This window comes from Hemiscyllium ocellatum, chromosome 28, assembly GCF_020745735.1.
Source record: "Hemiscyllium ocellatum isolate sHemOce1 chromosome 28, sHemOce1.pat.X.cur, whole genome shotgun sequence".
Taxonomy (NCBI): Eukaryota; Metazoa; Chordata; class Chondrichthyes; order Orectolobiformes; family Hemiscylliidae; genus Hemiscyllium; species Hemiscyllium ocellatum.
This window is the reverse complement of record NC_083428.1, coordinates 48,976,983-49,000,788: the sequence shown is the minus strand read 5'-3', so window position 1 is coordinate 49,000,788 and position 23,806 is coordinate 48,976,983. Positions and strand designations below refer to the sequence as shown.

Sequence of the window (23,806 nt, the reverse complement as noted above, 5' to 3'; positions counted from 1 at the left end):
GGCTGAAAGGCCTGGTCCCGTGTTGTACTGTGTTTTGTAATTGTTTGTTCTTTGATGGAACTTGAATTTATATAGTGATTTCACAACCCCAGGTCCTCCTCAAGCACTTTCTATCTCACTAAATACTTTTGAAATGTAGGCATTGGAGAAACAGCCAACTTGGGCATGGTACATTCCCACAAGCAACCAAAAACAATAAGCTAACAAAACAATTTGGCAGAGAATCTTTATTTTACAAATGTTCATTGAGAGATATAAATATTGGTAGGAGATAGGGAAGAGCTCTCCTGTTCTTTTTCAAACAGGACCATGGGACCTTCTGCTTCAATCGAAAAGATTTCACATCCCAGCTGAAAGACAGCAATGTAGTACTCCCTCAGTAATCCACTGTGCAGAGTCGACCTAGAATTCATGGTTAGTCTCTTGGGTGAGATTGAAATCAGAATGTTTTAATTTAAAGGTGAGAATGTTATCATTGGACCATAGCTGATTTCTAACATGTGGTTGTGTTAAACTCATTGAAGAATATTAATTCCATGGCCTCTGAAGATCCTTTTTCTTAATAAAAAGTGAGAACAGAATGAAATTTCAGCTGGAATAGAAAATTGAAATGAGCTTTGAAATTTCCAACAGTGGATTTCATTTGGGTTGGTTTTTAGCAGTCAGTCCAATCTCAATGTGGTTCCAGTCTCTGATATAAAAATGTTGTTGTAGGCTTTGATTCTGCATCAATAATTAATTTGAATGCTAACATCTGCTTCCTTGCACTGCACTTCAAAGAAAGTTTTTACTTTTTTGAACTCATTGCCATCTGGGTGTTTTCTCCAGAGACCTCCTGCTATTTAGTTGCTTCTATGAAGACTTCTCCCAGCTGTCGGAAACAGATAAACAGCGTTGAACTTGCAAAAACATTGTTGAAACAGATAGCGAGTGCATTGCACTGCTTCCTGTTTGTTGTTGTAGCTTCGTCTCTCTTCAGTGCCCAGAGTTTAGAATAACAACAGTATTCTCTGGAGGTTGCCAGATCCTGAAGGGAAACACATTCTGACAGGGTTTAATTTATATCTCACCATGATGAGCCTGTAGCTCTCAATTCAGTATTAACTAACCATTTATTTTGTGGGTAATTGCTATGTTGAGCGTGCCACAAGAACGCAAGAAGCTACAAGTCAGAGTAATCAATTGCACCCCTTAGGTCTGCCCACCATTCAATAAGATGCTGTGTCTGTTTTCCCTGGAGCATTGGAGGCTGAGGGGTAACCTTATAGGGGTTTATAAAATCATGAGAGACATGGATAGGATAAATAGACAAAGTCTTTTCCCTGGAGTGGGGGAGTCCAGAACTAGAGAGCATAGGTTTAAGGTGAGAGGGGAAAGATTTTAAACAGACAACCTTTTCATGCAGTGGGTGGTGTGTGTGTGTGTGTGTGTGTGTGTGTGTGTGGACTGAGCTGCCAGAGGAAGTGGTGGAGGATAGGACAATTACAACATTTAAAAGGCATCTGGATGGGTATATGAATAGGAAGGGTGTAGAGGGATATGGGCCAAGTGCTGGCAAATGCGACTGTATGAGTTTAGGATATCTGGTCGGCATGGACGAGTTAGACCAAAGGGTCTGTTTCAATGATGTATATCTCTGTGACTCTATGACTCTAATATCATGGGTGATCTAGTTGCAGCCGAAACTCCGAAACATGCTTAGCTTTCCCAGTCTGTTGTCTCAATCTCTTCCTCAGACAAATGAACAGAGGAACAGGAATAGGCCATTCAGCCCTTCAAGCCTATTCCACCGTTCAAAGAGATCGTGGCTAATCTGTGGCCAAACTCCATACACCTGTCCTTGGTCCATATCCTCTGGTATTTGTGCTTCCCAAAAATAATTTTATGTCAGTTTTAAAATTAATAACTAATCTCACGTTCACTGCCATTTGTGAATAGAGTTCTAACAACTGTGTGTAGAAATGCTTCCTCATATCTCTCCTGAATGGTTTGGCGCTAATTCCCAGACTATGACCTAGTTCTAGAATCTCCATCAGTGGAGATAGTTTATCTTTATCTACTCTGTCTTTTCCTGTTAATACCCATAGAATCCCCTACCGTGTTGAGACAGGCCATTCAGCCCAGTGAGGCCACACCGAGCCTCTGAAGAGCATCCCACCCAGACCTATCCCCCTACACTATCTCTGTAATGCTGCAATTCCTGTGGCTACCACATATGACTTACAAATCCCTGAATACTATGGGTGATTTAGTCTGACTAATCCACCTAGTCTGCACATGTTTGGACACAGACACGGGGAGAATGTGCAAACTCTACACAGGCACCTGGCAAAAAGTAGGAATCGAACCCTGGCCTCTGGTGCTGTGAGGCAGCAGTACTAACTACTGAGCCACCATACCTTGAAAATTTCAATTAGATCATCCTTAACTTCCTAAACTTCAGAGAAAACAGGCCTAAATTGTTTTATCTGTCCTCTTAATTAATCCCCAAAGTCCAGGTATCACTCTTGTAACCTATGTCCACTCTGGCCAAAGCTAATCTATCCTTCCTACGGTGTGGTGCCTAGATCCGCTCCTAGTACTCCCAGTGGGGTCTGACCAGGGTTGTGTATAACTGCAGCATTACTTCTGCACCCTTGTACTCCATCCTCAAGACATAAAGGCCAGCATTCCAGTAGCCTTCTGCATTATTTTCTGCCCCTATTTTCTATTTCTTCTTTGTGACAATTTAGATCTATGCACCTGAAACCCCAAGTTTCTTTTGACATCAGCTGTATTTAACTTCATACCATCTAAATATGGACCTATTCTTTTTAGGTCCAAAATGGATAACCACACACTTGCTTACACTGAAGTCCATCTGGCACAGTTTTGCCCATTTTCATAGTCTATCAATATCCCTTTATAATTTTATGTTATTATCTACACTGTCTACAATGCCACCTAACTTTGTGTCATCAGCTAATGTGGATTGATGATTTTCTATGCCATTATCCTAGTTGATAATAAATAATGTGAATAATTGAGTCTCTAACACAGATCCTTGAGGGACACCATTGGGCATATCATGACAATTTGAATACCTACTACAAATCGGAGGTGAACTAATTCAACAAAAGCCAAAGAATTCAATTTGTGACTTTCCTGGGTCAACATTGATGCCTTCACTAACAATGAAGCAGGCTGTAATGTTGGACAGTGAGACCTACTGCATGCTCACCATCCTGTGCTGAATTTCATCCCCATCTTTTCATGATTATTGCTTCCTCTGTCCCCACCTACAGCAGGCAAAGAATGATGGGAAGGCAGGTGCTTGATTAGCTTCACCCTTACGGCCTCTGTTCCTATGCCTGCTTAGTACTGTGTGGCTACAGTCCCAGGCTAGTGACTGAAATGGTCTTCAATATATCTAAAGGAAGCATGTTGTAAAACTTGAAAAGGCTCAGAAATGATTTACAAGGATGTTGCCAGAGTTTGATGGTTTGAACAATAGGGAAAGGCTGAATAGGCTGGGGATAGAGAACACAGGAAATAGAACATAGAACATTACAGCGCATTACAGCCCTTTGGCCCTTGATGTTGCGACGACCTGTGAAACCAACCTGAAGCCCATCCAAACTAAACTATTCCATTTTCATCCATATGTCTATCCAATGACCATTTAATGCCATTAAATTTGGTGAGTATACTACTATTGCAGGCAGGGCATTCCACATCCTTACTATTCTCTGAGTAAAGAAACTATCCTTGATTTCTGTCCAATATCTATTACCCCTCAGTTTAAGGCTATGTCCCCTCGTGCTGGCAATCATCATTCATGCAGAAAAGCTCTCACTGTCCACCCAATCTAACCCTCTGATCACCTTATATGTCTCAATAAAGTCACTGCTCAACCTTCTTCTCTCTAATGAAAACAGTCTCAAGTCCCTCAGCCTCTCCACATAAGACCTTCGCTCCATACCAGGCAATATCCTCGTAAATCTTCTCTGTACCCTTTCCAAAGTTTCCACATCCTTCATATAATGCAGTGACCAGAACTGTACACAATACACCAAGTGCAGCCACACCAGAGTTTTGTACAGCTGCAGCATGACCTCATGGTTCTGAAACTCAATCCTTTTACCAATAAAAGCTAAGACACCTATGCTTTCTAACACCCCTGTCAAGCTCAGTGGCAACTTTCAGGGATCTATGCACATGGACACCTAGACCTCTCTGCTCATCTACACTACCAAGAATCTTACCATTAGCTCAGTACTCTGTATTCCTGTTGCTCCTTCCGAAGTAAATCACCTCACACTTTGCCACATTAAATTCCATTTTCCACCTCTCAGCACAGCTCTGCAGCTTATCTATTGTCACTCTATAACCTGCAACATCCTTCAGCAATATCCACAACCCCACCAACCTTAGTGTTATCCCCAAATTTATTAAATCATCCTTCCACGCCCTCATTCAGATCATTTATAAAAATGACAAACAGCACTGGCCCCTAAACAGATCCTGCGGTACACCACTAGCTACTGAACTCACAATGAACATCTTCCCTCAACCCTCTGTCTTCTTTCAGCTAGCCAATTTCTGATCCAAACCACCAAATCACCCTCAATCCCATGCCTCCATATTTTATGCAATAGCCTTCTCAGGGGAACTTTATCAAATGCTTTACTGCAATCCATAGACACCAAATCACCTGCCTTACTCTCAAATAACTGTTTGGTCACCTTCTCAACGAATAATTTTCCCTGGAGCATTGGAGGCTGAGGGGTGACCTTATAGAGGTTTATAAAATCATGAGAGGCATGGATAGGGTAAATAGACAAGGTCTTTTCCCTGGGGCAGGGGAGTTCTGAACTAGAGGGCATAGGTTTAGGGTGAAAGGGGAAAGCTATAAAAGGGACCTAAGGGGCAACTTTTTCATGCAGAAGGTAGTGCATGTACAGAATGAGCTACCAGAGGAATAGGTGGAGGCTGGTACAACTACAACACATAAAAGGCATCTGGATGGGTTTATGAATATGAAGGGTTTAGAGGGATGTGGGCCAAGTGCTGGCAAATGGGACTAGATTAATTTGGGGTATCTGGTCAGCATGGATGAGTTGGACAGGAGGGTCTGTTTCCCTGCTGTACATCTCTATGACTCCATACTTCGAGAGGGCCACCAATAGAAGCCATTCAGCTGTCAGGCCATGATCTTGCCTGAGGCCTTATGTTTTCATGGCTTTTCTGTACTTTTCATTATGGTAGTTATCCAATCATCCAGCTGTTGAGTCAGACCTCAAGGGCATATTTGGTGAGATCACTCTTGCTGGCAGACAATTATCTTTGACCCATGACTGAATGAAGGAAGCATCAGGGTAGGCTAAACAATGTTTACTTGTTGAAGGGAGTGTGGTCAAACTTGGTGTCTCTGATCTTCTTTCCCATTTGGCTTTGCAGGCGTGCACGTTTTTGGACTATGTGCCACAGCCCTGGTGACTGACATTATTCAGCTGGCAACTGGCTACCATGCCCCCTTCTTTCTCACCGTGTGCAAGCCCAACTATACGCTTCACGGCATCTCGTGCAATAATAACCCATACATCACAAAGGATATCTGCTCTGGCTCAGACCATCATGCCATCATGTCTGCGAGGTAATCTAGTTATGTTCAGTCATCAGATTTAGGCACTGCTATTGCCTATCTCATGGAGGTCTTGTGAGTGGTTTCTCTGCTTCTGAAGCAGAGATTCCATGCTTGCTGAAATCTCATTCTCTGGTGATTAAGGAAGATGCATCACGCCATGGCCAAATACGTTGAGTGTGACATTGTACACTTTTCATTGTATTTGAGTACACATGGCAATAAAATCGAAATCCTGCCAACAACGACAGTGTTCCCCAGTAAAAGTGGGGAACAGCCCAAGTCAATCACATGATAGAAAATATATTGGTGCCTGCATCATCACTATATGTAGCTCTAGAACATGATGTGTATGTAAAGTGCAAGTTACCACGTCAGTTTAGACACTGAGTGAACTGTAACACAGACTGCCAACCTTCTTTCTCCTGACTAGTTGTTGATGGGCCTTCTTTTGTTTAAAAAGACTGGGTGCATTGACTATATGCTTTTTAGGGCTCTTTCATAGACTGATAGGAAATCGCAGAAAGAGTTCATGCAGCCCATTGTGCACTCAGTGATCAACCAAGAGGTCCCCACCCATGAGTGTCGCTGTCAGCGTTTCAAGTAGATATTCAGGTATTTTTAAAATAGCGAACAGTTCAGCTTTGAGTGTTTTTCGAGTTTTAAGTTCCAGTTCCCTACTATCCTCTGCCTCAATTATCCCTTGATTAGAGTTTCCTGGAGTTGACCATTCCCTCTAAAGCAGGGGTGGGCAATTAATTCTTCCAAGGGGCCACATGAGAAACCTGAGTTTTGTTGGAGGGCCGAACCAACAATATGTTAAACATAATTCTGCTCAATTGTAAAAAGTACTAAATTATATAGTTTCGCACTGAAACTTATAATCAAAGAATAAGAATATTCTGTTACAATAACGATATGAAATTGTGGAGTAGGTCAACTATAGAAGACATAAACAGTTAAAAACAATAATTTCAGTATTTCATTTTATTTTTCATTTTATTTTTAATATGTTAATCTCACAAACCAATAATGAAAAATTGTTTCATTATCGCTCAGTGTTACAAACAACAAACAACTCCATATATAAAGCAATAAGTGCTTTTGATGATTTTCAGTTCATTTTACTTGTTTAGTGAGAAAAATCTAGTCTGTTTTGGGCTTGAACAAGTGTACTGAAATCTGGTTGAATGTCTGAGGTGGATATGCAAAGTACAGCTGAGAGATGATCATCAGTGATAGAGGATCTGTATTTGGATTTATTGAACTTCATCACTGAGAATGTCTGTTCGCATATATTGGTAGATCCAAAGAGGACTAGAATCTTCTGAGCATGCCTCCTCATGTGTGGAAAGTTCTCCTCTTTGAGGGAAGCGTAAAAATCAAGCAGTGAGACTGACCTAAAGTACTCTGCCAGAAGTGTGTCAGACTGCAGGTCAATGAGTTATAGTTGAACGTTTACAGGCAGCACGATGGTTAGCACTGCTGCCTCACAGCTCCAGAGACCCGGGTTCAATTCTGTCTGGAGTTTGCACATTCTCCCTGTGTCTGCGTGGGTTTGCTCCGGTTTCCTCCCACAGTCCAAAAATGTGCAGGTTAAGTGAATTGGCTGTGCTAAATTGCCCGTAGTGTTAGGTGAAGTGGTAAATGTCGGGTAATTGGTCTGGATGGGTTGGTCCTTCGGAGGGTTGGTATGGATTTGTTGGGCTGAAGGGCCTGTTTCCCTCCTGTAAGTAATCTAATCTATCACTAGGTGCATTCTCCACATTGCATGTCAATGGGGAAAAAATCATGTGCATTTCATTCTCAACCATTTTAAAGTCTTGAAATTGCCGTGAAAATTCACCATGCAGTGCTTCTAACATAGATGGGTACCTGTGGAGGTGATCAGCTGAAGGTGCAGCTTCCTTCAGTGTTGGCAAGTGGGTGAGAATGTTGTCCTCCATTTGGCTTGAGAGAAGCTGCAACTTTCTCATAAAATCCTTCACCAAGTTGTACATTTCATGCACAAAAAGGCCCTTGCACTGCAGTTTCACATTTAGTTCAGTCATAAGTGCAATCACATCAACAGCAAAACCAAGGTCTGCAATCCAGTCTGCATCTGAAAGCTGTAGAATGCCATTCCCCTTCTTCACACAGAAATCTTGAATCTCTTCTCTCAGGTCTCATACACTTTTCATCATTTTGCCCAGGCTGAGCCACCTGACAGCTGTGTGATAGCCTATGTCACGATGTTCAGTCTCATTTTCCTCCAAAAGTGCAACAAACTGCCTGTGATTCAAAGTCTTGCCCTGATGAAGTTAGCTATTTTAGTTACAACATCAACCACATGGTTAATTTCTAACACTGACTTACACAACACTTCCTGATGTATAATACAATGCAAAAATTCCAGTTTCTGTTCAGGGTCAATTTCTGTTACTTTATCCTGCATTCTCGTTAAGAGTCCAACATTTTTTCCCATTAGATTTGGACAACCATCCGTTGTCACACCTGCCAGCTTGTCCCATTTTAGTTCCAACGTGTCCAAACATGCATTTACCTCCGTGAACAAATCATTACCAGTTGTTGTTCCTTTCATTGACTGCATGGCTGCCAGCTTCTCCGTGATTTTAAAGTCCGTAGTTATCTCACGTACGAAGATCAGTAGCTGGGCTGCATTACGTATGTCGCAGCTCTCGTCCAAGGAAAAAAAGTCAAAGTTGACCGCTCTGTGCTGCAGCTGAAGCTCCAGATTTCTAGCAATGTCCCCAATCCTTCTTGTTACAGTGTGTCGGGAGAAGGGCACATTCTCAAATGCCTCCTTTTTTTCAGGGCATATTAGTTCTGCAGAGTCCAACAAGCACTACTTAATAAACTCTCCATCAGAAAACGGTTTACTGTTTCTGGCTATTTTCTGGGATATGACATAACTTATCTTAACATGAGCTCACATTTTGAGGGCTAGCCAGCAAGCATCACTTTTAGCTATTCACGCATGCACATACATGTGCATGTGCGTCCATATATAAATTTAAAAAAATCCTTTTCAAAACAAAAGCAACACAGTGTATTGTGTAAATACTTTTTCATTTATGTTCTAATTTAAGATTGACCTCATGCAGGCTGGACAGGAACGACCAAAGGGTCGGATATGGCCCGCAGGCCGTAAAATGGCCAAGTCTGCTCTAAAGGGTTGTTATTTGTTAACCAGGCTGGTATGGGGCAGCTCTCAGATATACCCTGCGATGAGGAATGGATAGTAGAATTTCATATAACATAGAACAATACAGCCCAGGAAGAGGCCATTCGGCCCACAAGGTTGTGTCAAACATGATGCTAAATTAAACTGATTTCTTCTGCCATCTCTTGGTCCACGTCCCTCCATTCCTTTCATATTCATGTGCTTATCCCTTAAACAGTCCAACATATCTGCCTCCACCATAAACCCTGGTAGTGTGTTCCATGTTCCTACTACTCTCTGTGTAAATAACTTATCCCTCACATCTCCTTTGAACTCTCACTTTAAGTGCATGCCCCATAGTTTTAGACATTTCAACTCTGGGAAAAAGATTCGGACTGTTAACCCTACCTATGTATCTCATAATTTTATCGACTTCTATCAAGTCTCCCCTGAGCCTCTGCCACTCCAGAGAAAACAGACTGAGTTTTTGTAGCCTCCTCCTTATAGCTCATACCCTGTGATCGAGGCAACTTCCTGGTTCTTCGGCGCCCTCTCCAAAGCCTCCACATCCTTCCTGTAATGTGACGACCAGAATTGAACACAATACTCTAAGTGTGGCCTAACTAATATCTTATAAAGCTGCAACATGACTTCCTGACTCCTGTAAGGAGAAAGTGAGGACTGCAGATGCTGGAGATCAGAGTCAAAAAGTGTGGTGCTGGTAAAACACAGCAGGTCAGGCAGCATCTGAGGAGCGGGAGAATCTATGTTTCGAGCTGATAAAGGGCTTATGCTCAAAACATTGGTTACCCTGCTCCTTGGGTGCTGCCTGACTGGCTTTTCTCATTCTGACTCTTGTACATAGTTCCCCGACCAATAAAGGGAAGCATGCCACACACCATTTTTACCATCCTATCTACTTGCGTGGCCACTTTCAGGAAGCTATGGACTGAGAGTCATAGAGATGTACAGCATGGAAACAGACCCTTCGGTCCAACCCATCCATGCCAACCAGATATCCCAACCTAATCTAATCCCACCTGCCAGCACCCGGCCCATATCCCTCCAAACCCCTCCTATTCATATGTCCATCCAATTGCCTCTTAAATGTTGCAATTGTACCAGCCTCCACCACATCCTCTGACAGCTCATTCCATGCATGTACCACCCTCTGTGTCTCTTTTATATCTTTCCCCTTTTGCCCTAAACCTATGCCCTCTAGTTCTGGACTGCCCGACCCCAGAGAAAAGACTTTGTCTATCCATGCCCCTCATAATTTTGTAAACCTCTATAAGGTCACCCCTCAGCCTCTGACATTCCAGGGAAAACAGCCCCAGCCTGTTCAGCCTCTCCCTATAGCTCAAATCCTCTAACCCTGGCAACATCTTCTAAATCTTTTCTGAACCTTTTCAAGTTTCACAACATCTTTACAATAGGATGGAGACCAGAATTGCACACAATATTCCAACAGTGGCCTAATCAATGTCCTGTACAGCCGCAACATGCCTCCCAACTCCTGTACTCAATACTCTGACCAATAAAAGAAAGCATACCAAACACCTTCTTCATTATCCTATCTACCTGTGACTCCACTTCAAGGAACTATGAACCTGCACTCCAAGGTCTCTTTGTTCAGCAACACTCCCTAGGACCTCACCAGTAAGTGTCTAAGTCCTTTTAAGATTTGCTTTCCCAAAATGCAGCACCTTGCATTTATCTGAATTAAACTCCATCGACCACTTCTCAGCCCATTGGCCCATCTGGTCAAGATCCTGTTGTAATCTGAGGTAACCTTCTTCGCTGTTCACCACACCTCCAATTTTGGTGTCATATGCAAACTTACTAACTGCACCTCTTCTGCTCGCATCCACATTATTTATGTAAATGACAAAATGTAGAGGACTCAGTACTGATCTTTGTGGCACTCTACTGGTTACAGGCCTCTAGTCTGAAAAACAACCCTCCACCACCACCCTCTGTCTTCTACCTTTGAGCCAGTTCTGTATCCAAATGGCTAGTTCTCCCTGTATTCCGTGAGATCTAACCTTGCTAATCAGTCTCCCATGGGGAATCTTGTCGAACGCCTTATAGAAAGATCACATCTTTCGCTCTGCCCTCATCAATCCTCTTTGTTACTTCCTCAAATAACTCAATCAAGTTTGTGAGACATGATTTCCCACACACAAAGCCATGTTGACTCTCCCTAATTAGTCCTTGCCTTTCCAAATACATGTACACCTGTCCCTCACGATTCCCTCCAACAACTTGCCTACCACCGACGTCCAGCTCACTGGTCTATAGTTCCCTGGTTTGTCCTTACCACCCTTCTTAAACAGTGGCACCATGTTAGCCAACCCCCAGTCTTCTGGCACCTCACCTGTGACTATCGATGATACAAATATCTCAGTAAGAGGCCCAGCAATCACTTCTCTCGCTTCCCACAGAGTTCTCGGGTACACCTGATTAGGTCCTGGAGATTTATGCACCTTTACCCATTTCAAGACATCCTCCTCTGTAATCTGGACATTTTGCCAGATGTCACCATTTATTTCCCTACAGTCTATATCCTCCATATCCTTTTCCACAGTAAATACTGATGCAAAATATTCATTTAGTATCTCACCCATTTTTCTGCGGCTCCACACAAAGGCCGCCTCGCTGATCTTTGAGGGGTCCTATTCTCTCCCAAGTTACCCTTTTGTCCTTAAAGTTTTTGTAAAAACCCTTTGGATTCTCCTTAATTCTGTTTGCCAAATCTATCTCATGTCCCCTTTTTGCCCTCCTGATTTCCCTCTTAAGTATACTCCTACTGTCTTTATACTCTTCTAAGGATTCACTCGATCTACCTTGTCTATACCTTACACATCTTTCCTTCTTTTTCTTAACCAACTTGAACCCCGAAGTCCCATTGTATGTCAATACTGTTCAGGATCCTGCCATTAACTTTATATTTTACCTTAACATTTGACCTTCCAAAGTGCAGCACCTCACTCTTACCTGTATTAAACACATATGCCATTTCTCCGCCCATATCTGCAACTGATTTATAATCTCTTTATCTTTTGACAATTTTCTATCAAATTCGCAACTCCCCTGATCTTTCCTTCAATCACTCCTTCAGTCTGGCAATCTAACAGAGTCAGCAAACTGTACACTCGTATCAGTACGGTTTGGAAGGGAGCTAATCAGATCTGTGTCAGTGTTCTCAATAATAATCCAGCTAATCCCACAAATCCAAAAGCAAAACCTGGCATGTGCTGGAAATCATAAAATAAGAGATAAAGAATCTGGGACTATTCCACAAGTTAGGCAACATCTGTGGTGAGAGAGAAACAGAACATACCAGGCCAATGATCTAGGAGCAGAAATTAGGTTATTCAGCCTAGTGATTCTGCTCTGCTGTTCAATCATGGCTGAAAAGTTTCTCAATCCCATTTTCCCACTTTCTCCCTGTAACCCTTGATCTACTTGACAATTAAGAACCTATCTCCCTCAATCTTAAATATATTCAAAACCTGGCCTCCAGAGCCTTCTTAGATTAGATTACTTACAATGTGGAAACAGGTCCTTCGGCCCAACAAGTCCGCACCGACCTGCCAAAGCGCAACCACCCATACATTTACCCCTTGCCTAACACTACGGGCAGTTTAGCATGGCCAATTCACCTGATCTGCACATCTTTGGACTGTGGAAGGAAACCAGAGCACCCAGAGGAAACCCACGCAGACATGGGGAGAATATGCAAAAACCCCACTCAGTCAGTCGCCTGAGGTGGGAATTGAACCCGGGTCTCAGGCGCTGTGAGGCAGCAGTGCTAACCACTGTGCCACCGTGCCGCCCACATGGTGGCACAGTGGCAATGCATTACATAGATTCACCACTCTCTGGCTGAAGAAGTTTCTCCTTAACTCCATTCTCAACAGTCTTCCCTTTAGTCTAAGGTTATGCCCTTGGGTCTTAGTCTCTCCTAAGATTGGAAACATCTTCCCAACATCTTCTCTGTCCAGGCCATTCAGTATTCTGTGTGTTTCAATTAGATTCCCCCCCCCACTTCATCCTTCTGAATTCCATATAAACCCTGAGTTCTCAAACATTCCTCATGTTAAGCTTTTCATTCTTGGGACCATTCCTGTGAATTTTCTCTGAACACACTCCAGGGACAGTGCATCCTTCCAGAGATATGGGGCCCAAAAGTGTACATGATACTCCAAATGTGGTCTGACTAGAGTTTTATAGAGTCTCAGAAGTACATCCCTGCTTTTATATTCAAGTCCTCTCAAACTAAATGCCATAATTGTTTTTGCCTTCCTAACTACTGACTCAACCTACAAGTTTACCTTGACAGAATCCTGGACTAGAACTCCGAAGTCTCTTTGCACCTCAGATTTCTGAATTTTCTCCCATTTAGTAAATCGTACATGCTTCTAATCTGCCGATCAAAGTGCATGACCTCACACTCTCCCACGTTGTACTCAATCTGCCACTTCTTTGCCAACTCTCCTAATCTACTCAAATCCTTCTGCAGTCTCCTGCCTCCTCTATGCTACCTGTCCCTCTACCTATCTTTGTATCTTCTACTAATTTAGCTAGAATGCCCTCAGTTCCTTCATCTAGATTGAAAGTGTGTGAAGTGAAAAGTTATTTTCCCAACACTGAGCCTTGTGGAACACCACTTGACACTGGCTGCCATCCTGAGAAGGACCCTTTTATCCCCACTCCCTGCTTCCTGCCAGACAGCCAAGCTTCTATCCATGCAAGCACCTTGCCTTTAACACCATGGGCCCTTATCTTACTTAGTAGCTTCCTGTGTTGCACCTTGTCAAAGGCCTTCTTGAAGTCCAGGTGGATAACATTCATTGGCTCTCCTTGGTCTAACCAGCTCATTACTTTCTCAAAGAATTCTAGCTGATTTGTCATGCATGACCTCACCTTGATGAAACCATGCTGACTTTGGTCTATTATACCATAAACTTCTAAGTATTCAGAAATCTCATCTTTCACAATGGATTCCAGAGCCTTACCCATGGCCGAGGTTAGGCTAATTTGTCTGTATTTTTCCATCTTTTGCCTTTCTCTCTTTTAAACAGGGGTGTCACGTTAGTGATTTTCTAGTCTTCTGGGACCCTCCTTGATTCTAGCGATTCCTGAAAGATTGCCACTACCTCTTTAGCTATTTCCCTTAGGTCACTGGGGTGTAGTCCATTTGGTCCAGGTGATTTATCCACCTTCAGGTATTCAGGTTTTCTCGCATCCTTGCTGATGGCCACTATACCCAGCCCTGCCTCCTCACTGTCTTGAATTTTTGGGATATTACGTTTGTCTTCCACTGCGAAGACTGATACGAAATAGTTATTCAGTTCCTCAGCCATTTTATTGTTCCCCACTACCATCTCTCCAGCGTAGAAATGGAAGCATTTTAAGCCAGTAGAAAGGAGAGAGAAAGCAGGAAGAAAATAAATCTGTGATATGTTGCAGGCCAGGGGAGATTAAATAACAAAAGACTCATGATGTAACTGTCAAAAGGAGTGCTAGTGGATATCATGAAGAAACAGGGGTTGTGTCTGAATTACAATATCAAAAAGTTCTTCAGGAAATGATAAAGAAAGCAAGACAAAGAGTAGACTAAAACAGTAGAATTAAAAATAAAGTCCTGGCTTTCCTCATTATTTTTTGTTGCTGGACATTAACCCAGACCATGACATAGTTAATCATAATGTTGGCATGAAGAGGCTATAAGTGGTCATTAATTGGCCACTTGAGAGCTTTAAGTAGCAATGGAGCAGGAAAGCCAAACTTGGGGCTTTCTACCCAAACCGTAACTTAGTGGTGGGAAGGCAGTGTGTGTATCTGTAGAGTACGCAACATGCTGTCTGGAAATGTGGTGGAGGCAGGTTCAATTGGGCTGTTCAAGAAGGAATTTGATCTTCTTTGGATAATAGTGATGTGCAGGGACTTTGGAAAAGACAGGAAATAAAGTGCAGACATAGTGGGCTCAATGCCTTCCTTCTGCACCATAATAATTCTGTGATTCTGTGCCACAATGCCTATTCACCCAATTACCTTCCCCCTGCCTCCAAAACCCACCTCGGCCACCACCTTCTCCGATTCTCGGAAGGGGGTGAACCCACCCATAGATCAAGATGGAGACAGAGATTAAGATCCAAAATTTTGGTGAACTTGATGCTGCTGCCTACCCTTTCCCCATGGCAAAAGTGAGGACTGCAGATGCTGGAAACCAGAGTCTAGATTAGAGTGGTGCTGGAAAAGGACAGCAGGTTAGGCAGCATCCGAGGAGCAGGAAAATTGATGTTTCGGACAAAAGCCCTTCATCAGGAAAGGGTGAACTTGATGCTGCTGCCTACCCTTTCCCCATTTAAAGCGGTCGCTTTTTTCCTGTGATTTTGTTAAAAACTGATTTCAAAATATCACCACAGAGGGCTAGGACTATCCATTCTGTGAATTCTGGCCCACCTGTATCCTCGATCCTCCTATTCAGAAGTGAAAGGAATGATTAAAAGGCACATAGATTAAAATGCAGCAGTTTGGATTTTATGAATTAAACAGAGGAGTATACCTTTGTGACAACTAAGAATGGTTCGCTGATACCAGAGGATGAAATGGGCACTTGATACAGAGTGCAGATTAAAGTGGTGCTGGAAAAGCACAGCAGGTCAGGCAGCATTCGAGGAGCAGGAAAATCAATGTTTCAGACAAAAGCTCTTCATCACTGTGAAGGCAATCTCAGGCTCTGTAGCTGAAGTGTTAGGGAACACATCCATGGGTCTTCCTCCTCCTCCTCTTGTGGTCCATCTTTCATGGGCAAGGTAGCTCACAGCACGAGGGACCCAGGTTCAGTTCCAGCCTTGAGTGACTGACTGTGTGGAGTTTGCATGTTCTCCCCATTTCTGCTGGGTACTCCAGTTTCTTCCCATAGTCTGAAGATGCGGAGGTTCTTTTGGCAGATACCAGACTTTCTTGCCCTATTAAATGCCCCCATCCCCTGTCTCCAAATTTGCTGCTTGGCAAAAAGTTGAAAGTTGATCCAGCATGCCTTGTGGTGTCGACTCCTCAATTGCAATTCTTCCTGTGTCCACAGTCAGTGATGGCCAATTTCACAAGATACCAGTCATAGACAGCTGTAGCTTGTTATTAGGCGAAAGTGAGGACTGCAGATGCTGGAGATTAGAGTCAAGATTAGGGTGGTGCTGGAAATGTACAGTAGGTCAGGCAGCGTCCAAGGAACAAAAGTCCCTCATCAGGAATGAGGCCTCTGAACAAAACTGGGGGACACAGGATAGCAGGAAAACCTCAGCTGCCACCAACTTATGACTATCAGCAATAAGTCAGATCGAAGAGAAGAATGTACCCTGACAGTTTGGAAACACAGAAACTAGAATTTTGTGATGTATCGAAACATTTAACAACAAGAATAGAGACTCACACCAAATTATGGACCCTCAGTCTTGATGTGAGAGCAGCGAGGAATACAAATGCTGTAATTAGTTTAAATTCTGGTTGTCTGATGAAGTGAATAGAATATCAAGCAGCTGGAAGCTGTGTGTTTTAAAATATCTTTGAATTCTTCCTGAATTTTAAGTTCTTTTGGCAGAGAGGAAAGATTAGAGCACACAACCTGTCAAAAAGTCAGCAGGGAAGGTGTGGAACAGTCAGTGTTGAAACTATAATCTTAGAGATACCACCTCCGAGATCTAGGATGAAGAGACTAAGTATTTAACAACTGGAATATTTTATTTTCATAAAGAGCTAATGATACTGGGATTTGGAACATTAATTTATGAGGAGAGAAAGCAGCAATCTGGCTTGTATTCCCTTGGGTTTTGAAGATTCAGGATGATCTGATTGAGATATTTATAGTATTCCCTCTGACAGATAAAGAGAAGTAATTCCTTCTCATATGGAAATCGAGAATGAGGAGACTTAATCCGAAAATCAGAGCTTAGCAGTGAAATCACTCAAAAAGGAACCAAAAATTTGGAATTTTCTCCCCTAAAAAACTGTGAACTTTGGAGTTCAGTTGGGAGCTTTTGGAACCTGACATTAATAGATTTTTATAACACAAGGGATATGGAAATTCGGGAGGTTAACATGTTGATGCCCCATGATGGAAATGATTGGTGGAACAGGCATAAGGGGCTGAAGGGCCTACTCTCGCTTCCAGGTTCCCATTTAAATTTTAAATATTATTTAAATATTATTTCTTGAATGCTGTCCAATGTTATTGAGAAATTATTTTTAAGAAGCGATGTTTTAAATAACGAAATAGGCTGAACTGCCTACTGCTGCTCCTGCTCTCTATGACTGAGTCTGTTTCGAAAGCATTTGGAATATTGTGAGCAGTTTTGGCACCTGTACCTGCAGACAGATGTGCTGACTTTGGAGGGAGACCAGGGAAGGTTTATGTTGATGATCCCGGGGTGAAGGGTTTGTCATATGAGGAGCAGTTAGGCCTGTACTCAATGGAGTTTAGAAGGATATGGGGGGATTTGTTTGAAACTTACAAAATACTGAGAGGACTGTATAGAGTAGACATGGAGATGTTGTTTCCACCAGTAGGAGAGGGCATATGAACATAAGAAATAGGAACAAGAGTAGCCTGCTGCACCGTTCGGTAAGATCACGGCTGATCTTTTTGTGGATTCAGCTCTACTTACCCACCTACTCACAAACCTCAAAATTCCTTTACTGTTTAAAAATGTTTCTTTGCCATAAAAACATTCAACTGAGGTAGCGTCAACTGCTTCACTGAGCAGGGAATTCCATGGATTTGGATGAAGAAGTTTCTCCTGCAGAAGAGGGGCAGCATGGTTAGCACAGCTGCCTCACAGTGCCGGGGTTCTGTGTTCAACTCCAGCCTTGGACGACTATCTGTGTAGAGTTTATACATTCACCCAGTGTCACGTGGGTTTCCTCTGATTTCCACCCATAATCCAAAGATGTGCAGGTTAGGTGCATTTGCTAAATTGCCCATTGTATTTAGGGATGTGTAGGTTAGGTGCATTAGTCAGGCGTAAATGCAGGGAATGGGTCTCGGTGGGATACTCTTTGGAGAGTCAATGTGGACTTGTTGGGCCAAATGGCCTGTTTCCACACTGAAGGGATTCTATGAATCTATAATTCAACTCAGTCCTAAATCTGCATCCTGCTTATTTTGAGATGATGCCCATAGTTCTAGCTTCACCCACCAATGGAAACAGCCTCCCTGCTGCAATCTTACTTATTCCCTTCATAATTATATGTAAGAGACTGGGACCTGAGGGCTCAGAATAAAGGGACAAGTCTTTAGAGCTGAGATGAGAAAGACTTTCTTCAGCCAGAGGATGGTGAATCTGTCAAACACTTTGCCCCAGAAGGTTGTGGAGGCCAAATCATTGAGTGTATTTAAGACCAAGATGGATAGGTTCTTGATTAGAAAGGAGATTAAAGGTTTGGGAGAAGGCAAGAGTTGGGGTTGAGAAACATTACAGCCATGATTGAATGGCAGAAAAGACTCTGGGTCGAATGGCTTAATTCTGCTCTGTCTTATCGTCTTGTGGTCTTACAGTATACTTGAATGGATTTTAGAAAGCTGCAAAACATTTCTCAAGTAACCTGAGATCCTTTAGCAGGCTTATTATTTTATTTATCTGCATTATGCTTGTTATGCTTATTCAATACTTGTCTTGTGAGGCAGGAAAATTAGGAACTTGCCCCTGTTTAATTTTGAAGCATTCATTATTTTTGGATGTGGCGTTTTTCTGCCCTCATTAACACTTGTAGTCAGCTTGCTATGAGAAGAATTTCCACTATTTTTTCATGTAGGGATACTTTGAAAGAATAGTTCTTGCCTCCATATCTCAGGGGGTTACAAAGGTGGAGTAACTGGAAGTGCTGGTGTTGATGACTCAAATGTCAATGTTAGTCAGTTAGGAGTGATGAGTTTTTAAAAAGTTCTTCTTTCACAGACTAAGCTCACATTAAATTGATCATCCCTGATAGCCCAGACGACCGTTAAGAGTCAACTACATTGCTGTGGGGTCTGAAATCACGTGTAGGCCAGACCAAGTAAGGATGGCAGATTTCCATCCCTTAAGGTCAATGGTGAACCCAATGGGTGTTTGAAATAATCACAATAGCTACACATTGGCTGTGATGTTCCCACCAGTGGGAGAGATTAGGATCTGAGGGTACAGCCTCAGAGTGAAGGGATGACCATTTAGAACCAACATGAGGAGGAATTGCTTCAGCCAGGTTTATGCTCCAGGTTTTTGTTTAATTCATATCCCCACTTTAATGGTGGGATTCAAACCCAAATTTCTAGAACATTTGTCTGGGTTTCTCACTTAGTACTCAAGTGATATTACCACTACGCAACTACAGCAGGACTGAGTTTCAGGAAGGGTAAGGGAAGCAGAGATTCCGAGAGGTCTGGATTAGGAGGCCAGCCCAGGAAAACATTAGAATGCAAAGGCAACAGAGGGATGAACAGGGCTTCAACTGCAAGTAAGCAAAGGCTGGCTGGAGGTATGTGATATTATGGAAATGGAATTATGTTTTTTATGAATATTTTTGAGAAAGTTACCAAAAAGATTGACGAATGCAGTGCAGTGGATGTTGTTTATTTGAGTTTTAGTAAGGCTTTTGACAGGGTTCCGCATGATAGATTAATTTGTAAAGTTAGGTCACATGGGATATAGGGTGAGCTTACCAATTGGATACATAATTGGCTTAATGGCAGGACACAGCAATGGTGGAGGGTTGCTTTTCAGACTGGAGCATCTTTCCCTAGGGATCGGTTCTGATTTCTCCTTTCGCATTTACATATAAGAATATAGTAGGCATGGTTAGTAAATCTGCTGTTGACACCAAAATAGGTGGCATAGTAGACATTGAAGAAGGTTTTCTTAGATTACAAAGGGATCAACTGGGTCAACAGGCTGAAAAATGGCAGATGGAGTTCAATCTGGATACAGTATTGCATTTTACTACAACAAATAAGATTTGAGTTATAAAGAAAGGCTAGATAGGGTAGACTTTCTTCACTGCAGCTCAAAGGTTGAGAAGCGACCTGATAGAAGTTTATAAAATACTGAGAGGTGTAGATAGAATTAATGGTAGTTATCTTTTTTCTTAGGATGGGAGATTTCAAGATTAGAGCGCACATTTTTAAGTTGAGAGGAGAGAGATTTAAAAAAGACATGAAAGGCAATTTTTTTTTACACAGAAATGTGGAATGAACTTCCTGAGGAAGTGGTGGATGTGGGCACAATTACAATGTTTAAAAGACATTTGGATAGATACATGAATAGGAAAGGTTTGGAGGGATATGTGCCAGGAGCGGGAGTTTGGGACTATGTTCAGCATGGATGGTTGGACCGAAGGGTCTGTTTGTGCTGTATTTTTCTGCTCTTGTCAATGCGCTCAGCTCAGTTAAATGCCAGCACTGGAATGGTTTGATTAAGTCTTTGAAAATTATCAGGAAGCAGGAGTGAATGGCTCCAATGAAGTAAGACTCAAGAAAAGTAGCTTCCGTTTTTCCAACATTTGTTTGGATGAAATGCCTGGCAGCCAGTATAAGATACCAACCTGCAGTGCAGCGAACAGAAGACTTTGGAGGGATTGAACCAGATGAAGTTGACGTAGAGCTTTGACTTATTTCTGATAAAAGTCAATTCAATAGTGACAGCGACTAGGAAACATGATTGCAGGGGTATATAGGAAAGGTAAATAGGGATTTAGGGAATAATAACAAGGCTCTAGAGAGAAAATTGAGTTTGGACTTGGGGTAAAGGAATTGAGAGGGGAGCGGGTAAGTTGAGTTGAGGTCATAAAAAAATCAGCCACGATCTTCCTAAGTGGTGGTGCGGGTTCGATGGGCCGGATGGCCTACTCCTGCTCCTATTTCGTATGTTCTTATGTCAGCTGTAAACTTTTTGACTGATGATAATGACAATGGCACAGTTTAAGGGGAGATGAATAATATGTGAAAGATTGAATGTTTAACAAAATGAGATGCAGGAGGAAAGTGTCGATAGATGGTCAGTAGTTTGTTGGCAATAGGGTTGACGGAACAGCAAGTGGATCTTATGGTCAGGATGAACTCATAAGATCGTGAGGGGAGGTAGAAGCTACAGAAAGGTAAGTGTTCAAACCTTGGGCAATGGACAACATTAGAAGAGATTTGGTGGATCGATTCAGAGTAGAGGCCTCTGACCTGCAATGTTGAATAATGGACTGACCCACATGAATATGATGGGTAGATATTCAGGCCACCTAATAAGAGACATTTGAGATTGATTGAGAATCCTTTGCTTTGTGACCTATTTAATTGGTGTTTTGTGTCATCTCATTTGGAGCCCACATCTGTTCTCTTGTTTCTATTTGGCAGTGAGATCCAGCCTTATTTCAGTATGAATAGTAATCATTCCATTTACGTATACAAGCCAGCAGTTTAATTATCATATACACTGCTAGCTGTTTTCACATTCAGGCTGAGTCAGCAATTTGGCAGAGAACAGGGCCTGTATTAAGAAAGAAAATTGATTTCCTTTTGAGTTCTCTTTCAGCCAAAATGAAAGCGGTAACAATGAAAACTCCATTAGTGTACGTATATGCTGAGCTACAGTCATGGTCACAGAAGTCAGTGTAACATTGCTCAGTGAATGTGCTTAATGTTTAATCGCCCCAGGATAGTGTTGATTCCTCCACACACTTGTCAGGTTTCTACATAAGTACAATTCAGTGCTCTAACTCAATAAAGGAAATCATTTGAAGATATCTTTTTGAGCTAAATCGCTGGTGAAGTGTTTTTCCTCCCTGATGAGTTCTCCCTGAAATTTAAGAATTTAAAGGAGTGGGGAGATGTCTCAGCCATCATGGAATGTGGCCTGGGCCAGCTTGAGAAACCAGCAGCAATGTTTCAGAAACAAGAACAGCAGCTGATGGCAAAGTTCAGCAGGTCTGGCAGCATCTTTTACCGCTAATGGAGTCAGATTTACCGCTAATGGAGTCAGGTGTTACTAGGGGACATAGCTTTAAATTAAGGGGTGGTAGGTATAGGACAGATGTTAGGGGTAGATTCTTCACACAGCGGGTTGTGAGTTCATGGAATGCCCTGCCCGTATCAGTGGTGAACTCTCCTTCTTTATGGTCATTTAAGCGGGCATTGGATAGGCATTTGGAAGTTATTGGGCTAGTATAGGTTAGGTAGGATTCGGTCGGCGCAACATCGAGGGCCGAAGGGCCTGTACTGCGCTGTATCCTTCTATGTTCTATGTTCTATCTGTGAAGAGAAATCAGAGTTAACATTTCAGATTCAGTGATCTTTCCTCAGAACCCAAGAGCTGGAGTAGCCCTTGAACCTGGAGTTCCAGGTTACCCACAAGCAGAGCCTTGGGCAGGGTACAACAGGGCCCCATATTTTGTTTCTGGGAGGGCCTGATGTGCTCAAGCTCATACTGGGGCCATGATATTGTGTGTGGGCTCCAAGCAAGGATAATAGAAAGCAAAGGACTGCAGGCACTGGAGGTCCAACTGGGTCCACTGCTTTTTGTCATTTGTATAAATGATTTGGATATGAACATAGGTATGGTTAGTAAGTTTGCAGATGACACCAAAATTGGAGGTGTAGTGGACAGCGAAGAAGGTTACTCAGAGTACAAAGGGATCTTATTCAGATGGGCCAATGAGCCAAGGAGTGGCAGAAGGACTTTAATTTAGATAAATGTGAGGTGGTGCATTTTGGAAAGGCAAACAGGCAGGGCTTATACACTTAATGGTAAGGTCCTAGGGTGTGTTGCTGAACAAAGACATCTTGGAGGGCAGGAACATAGCTCCTTGAAAGTGGAGTCTCAGGTAGGTAGGATACTGAAGAAGGCATTTGGTATGCTTTCCTTTATTGGTCAGTGTATTGAGTATAAAAATTGGGAGATAATGTTGTGGCTGCACAGGACATTGGTTAGGCCCATTTAAAAATATTGTGTAATTCTGGTCTCCTTCCTATCGGAAGGAAAGGGTTCAGAAAAGATTTACAAGGGCATTGGAGAGTTTGAGCTATAGGGAGAGGCTGAAAAGCCCGGAGCTATTTTCCCTGGAGCATCAGATGCAGAGGGGTGATCTTACAGAGATTTATAAAGCCATGTGGGACATGGATAGGGTAAATAGACAAGGACTTTTCCCTGGGTTGGGGGAGTCCAGAAGTAGAGGACATAGGTTTAGAGTGAGAGGGGAAAGATATAAAAGGGCAACTTTTTCACACAGAGGGTGGTGCATGTATGGAATGAGCTGCTGGAGGAAGTGGTGAAGGCTGGTACAATTGCAACATTTAAAAGATATCTGTTTGGGTATATGAATAGGAAGGGTTTAAAGGATTTGGGCCAGGTGCTAGCAAATGGGACTAGATTAATTTAGGATATCTGGTTGGCATGGGCAAGTTGGACTGAAGGGTCTGCTTCATTACTGTATATCTCTATGACTCTCTGGCTGTAAAGTCACTGGGGGCAAAGTCAATGTTAGAAGCAGAATTCACCCTAACTATTACCTGCTGCAAGTAAAATCTCACTGGAAATCATGGACAGCCAGGTCACAGTCAATGACCCAGATCACTCAGTTTAACAGCACTGGCAACAGAACACTGTTATAGCTAGAGTGAAACCCCACTTCACCTTATCCTTTGTTATATTGAATGGCCGTGCAACATGATATATAATATTTAGACATTGACGGGGAGTGAAGAATCAGAGTCATGTAGCATAGAAATAGACCCTTCAGTCCAACTCATCCATGCTGACCTAAACTAGTCTCACTCACCTGCATTTGGCCCATATCCCTTGAAACCTTTCCTGTTCATGTACCTGTCCAAGTGTCTTTTAAATAAATGTATCCACCACTTCCTCAGGAAGTTCATTCCACCTATAGAAGATAGGAGTAGGTGGAGGCTATTCAGCCCTTCGAGCCTGCTCTGCCATTCATGACGATCATGGCTGATCATCCAACTCAATAGCCTAAGCCTGCTTTCTCCCCAT

The 23,806-nt window shown here is 42.5% G+C and overlaps 1 protein-coding gene across 1 annotated transcript in view; it reads left to right on the top strand.

The window, feature by feature from the left end:
• Positions 1–23,806, top strand: part of LOC132829010 (phospholipid phosphatase-related protein type 3-like) — a 76,739-nt gene that overhangs the window by 39,315 nt on the left and 13,618 nt on the right. The window contains exon 4 of the mRNA XM_060846274.1: positions 5,440–5,635. Within this exon, the coding sequence (XP_060702257.1) occupies positions 5,440–5,635 (196 nt within the window). The remainder of the gene's footprint in view (positions 1–5,439; positions 5,636–23,806) is intronic.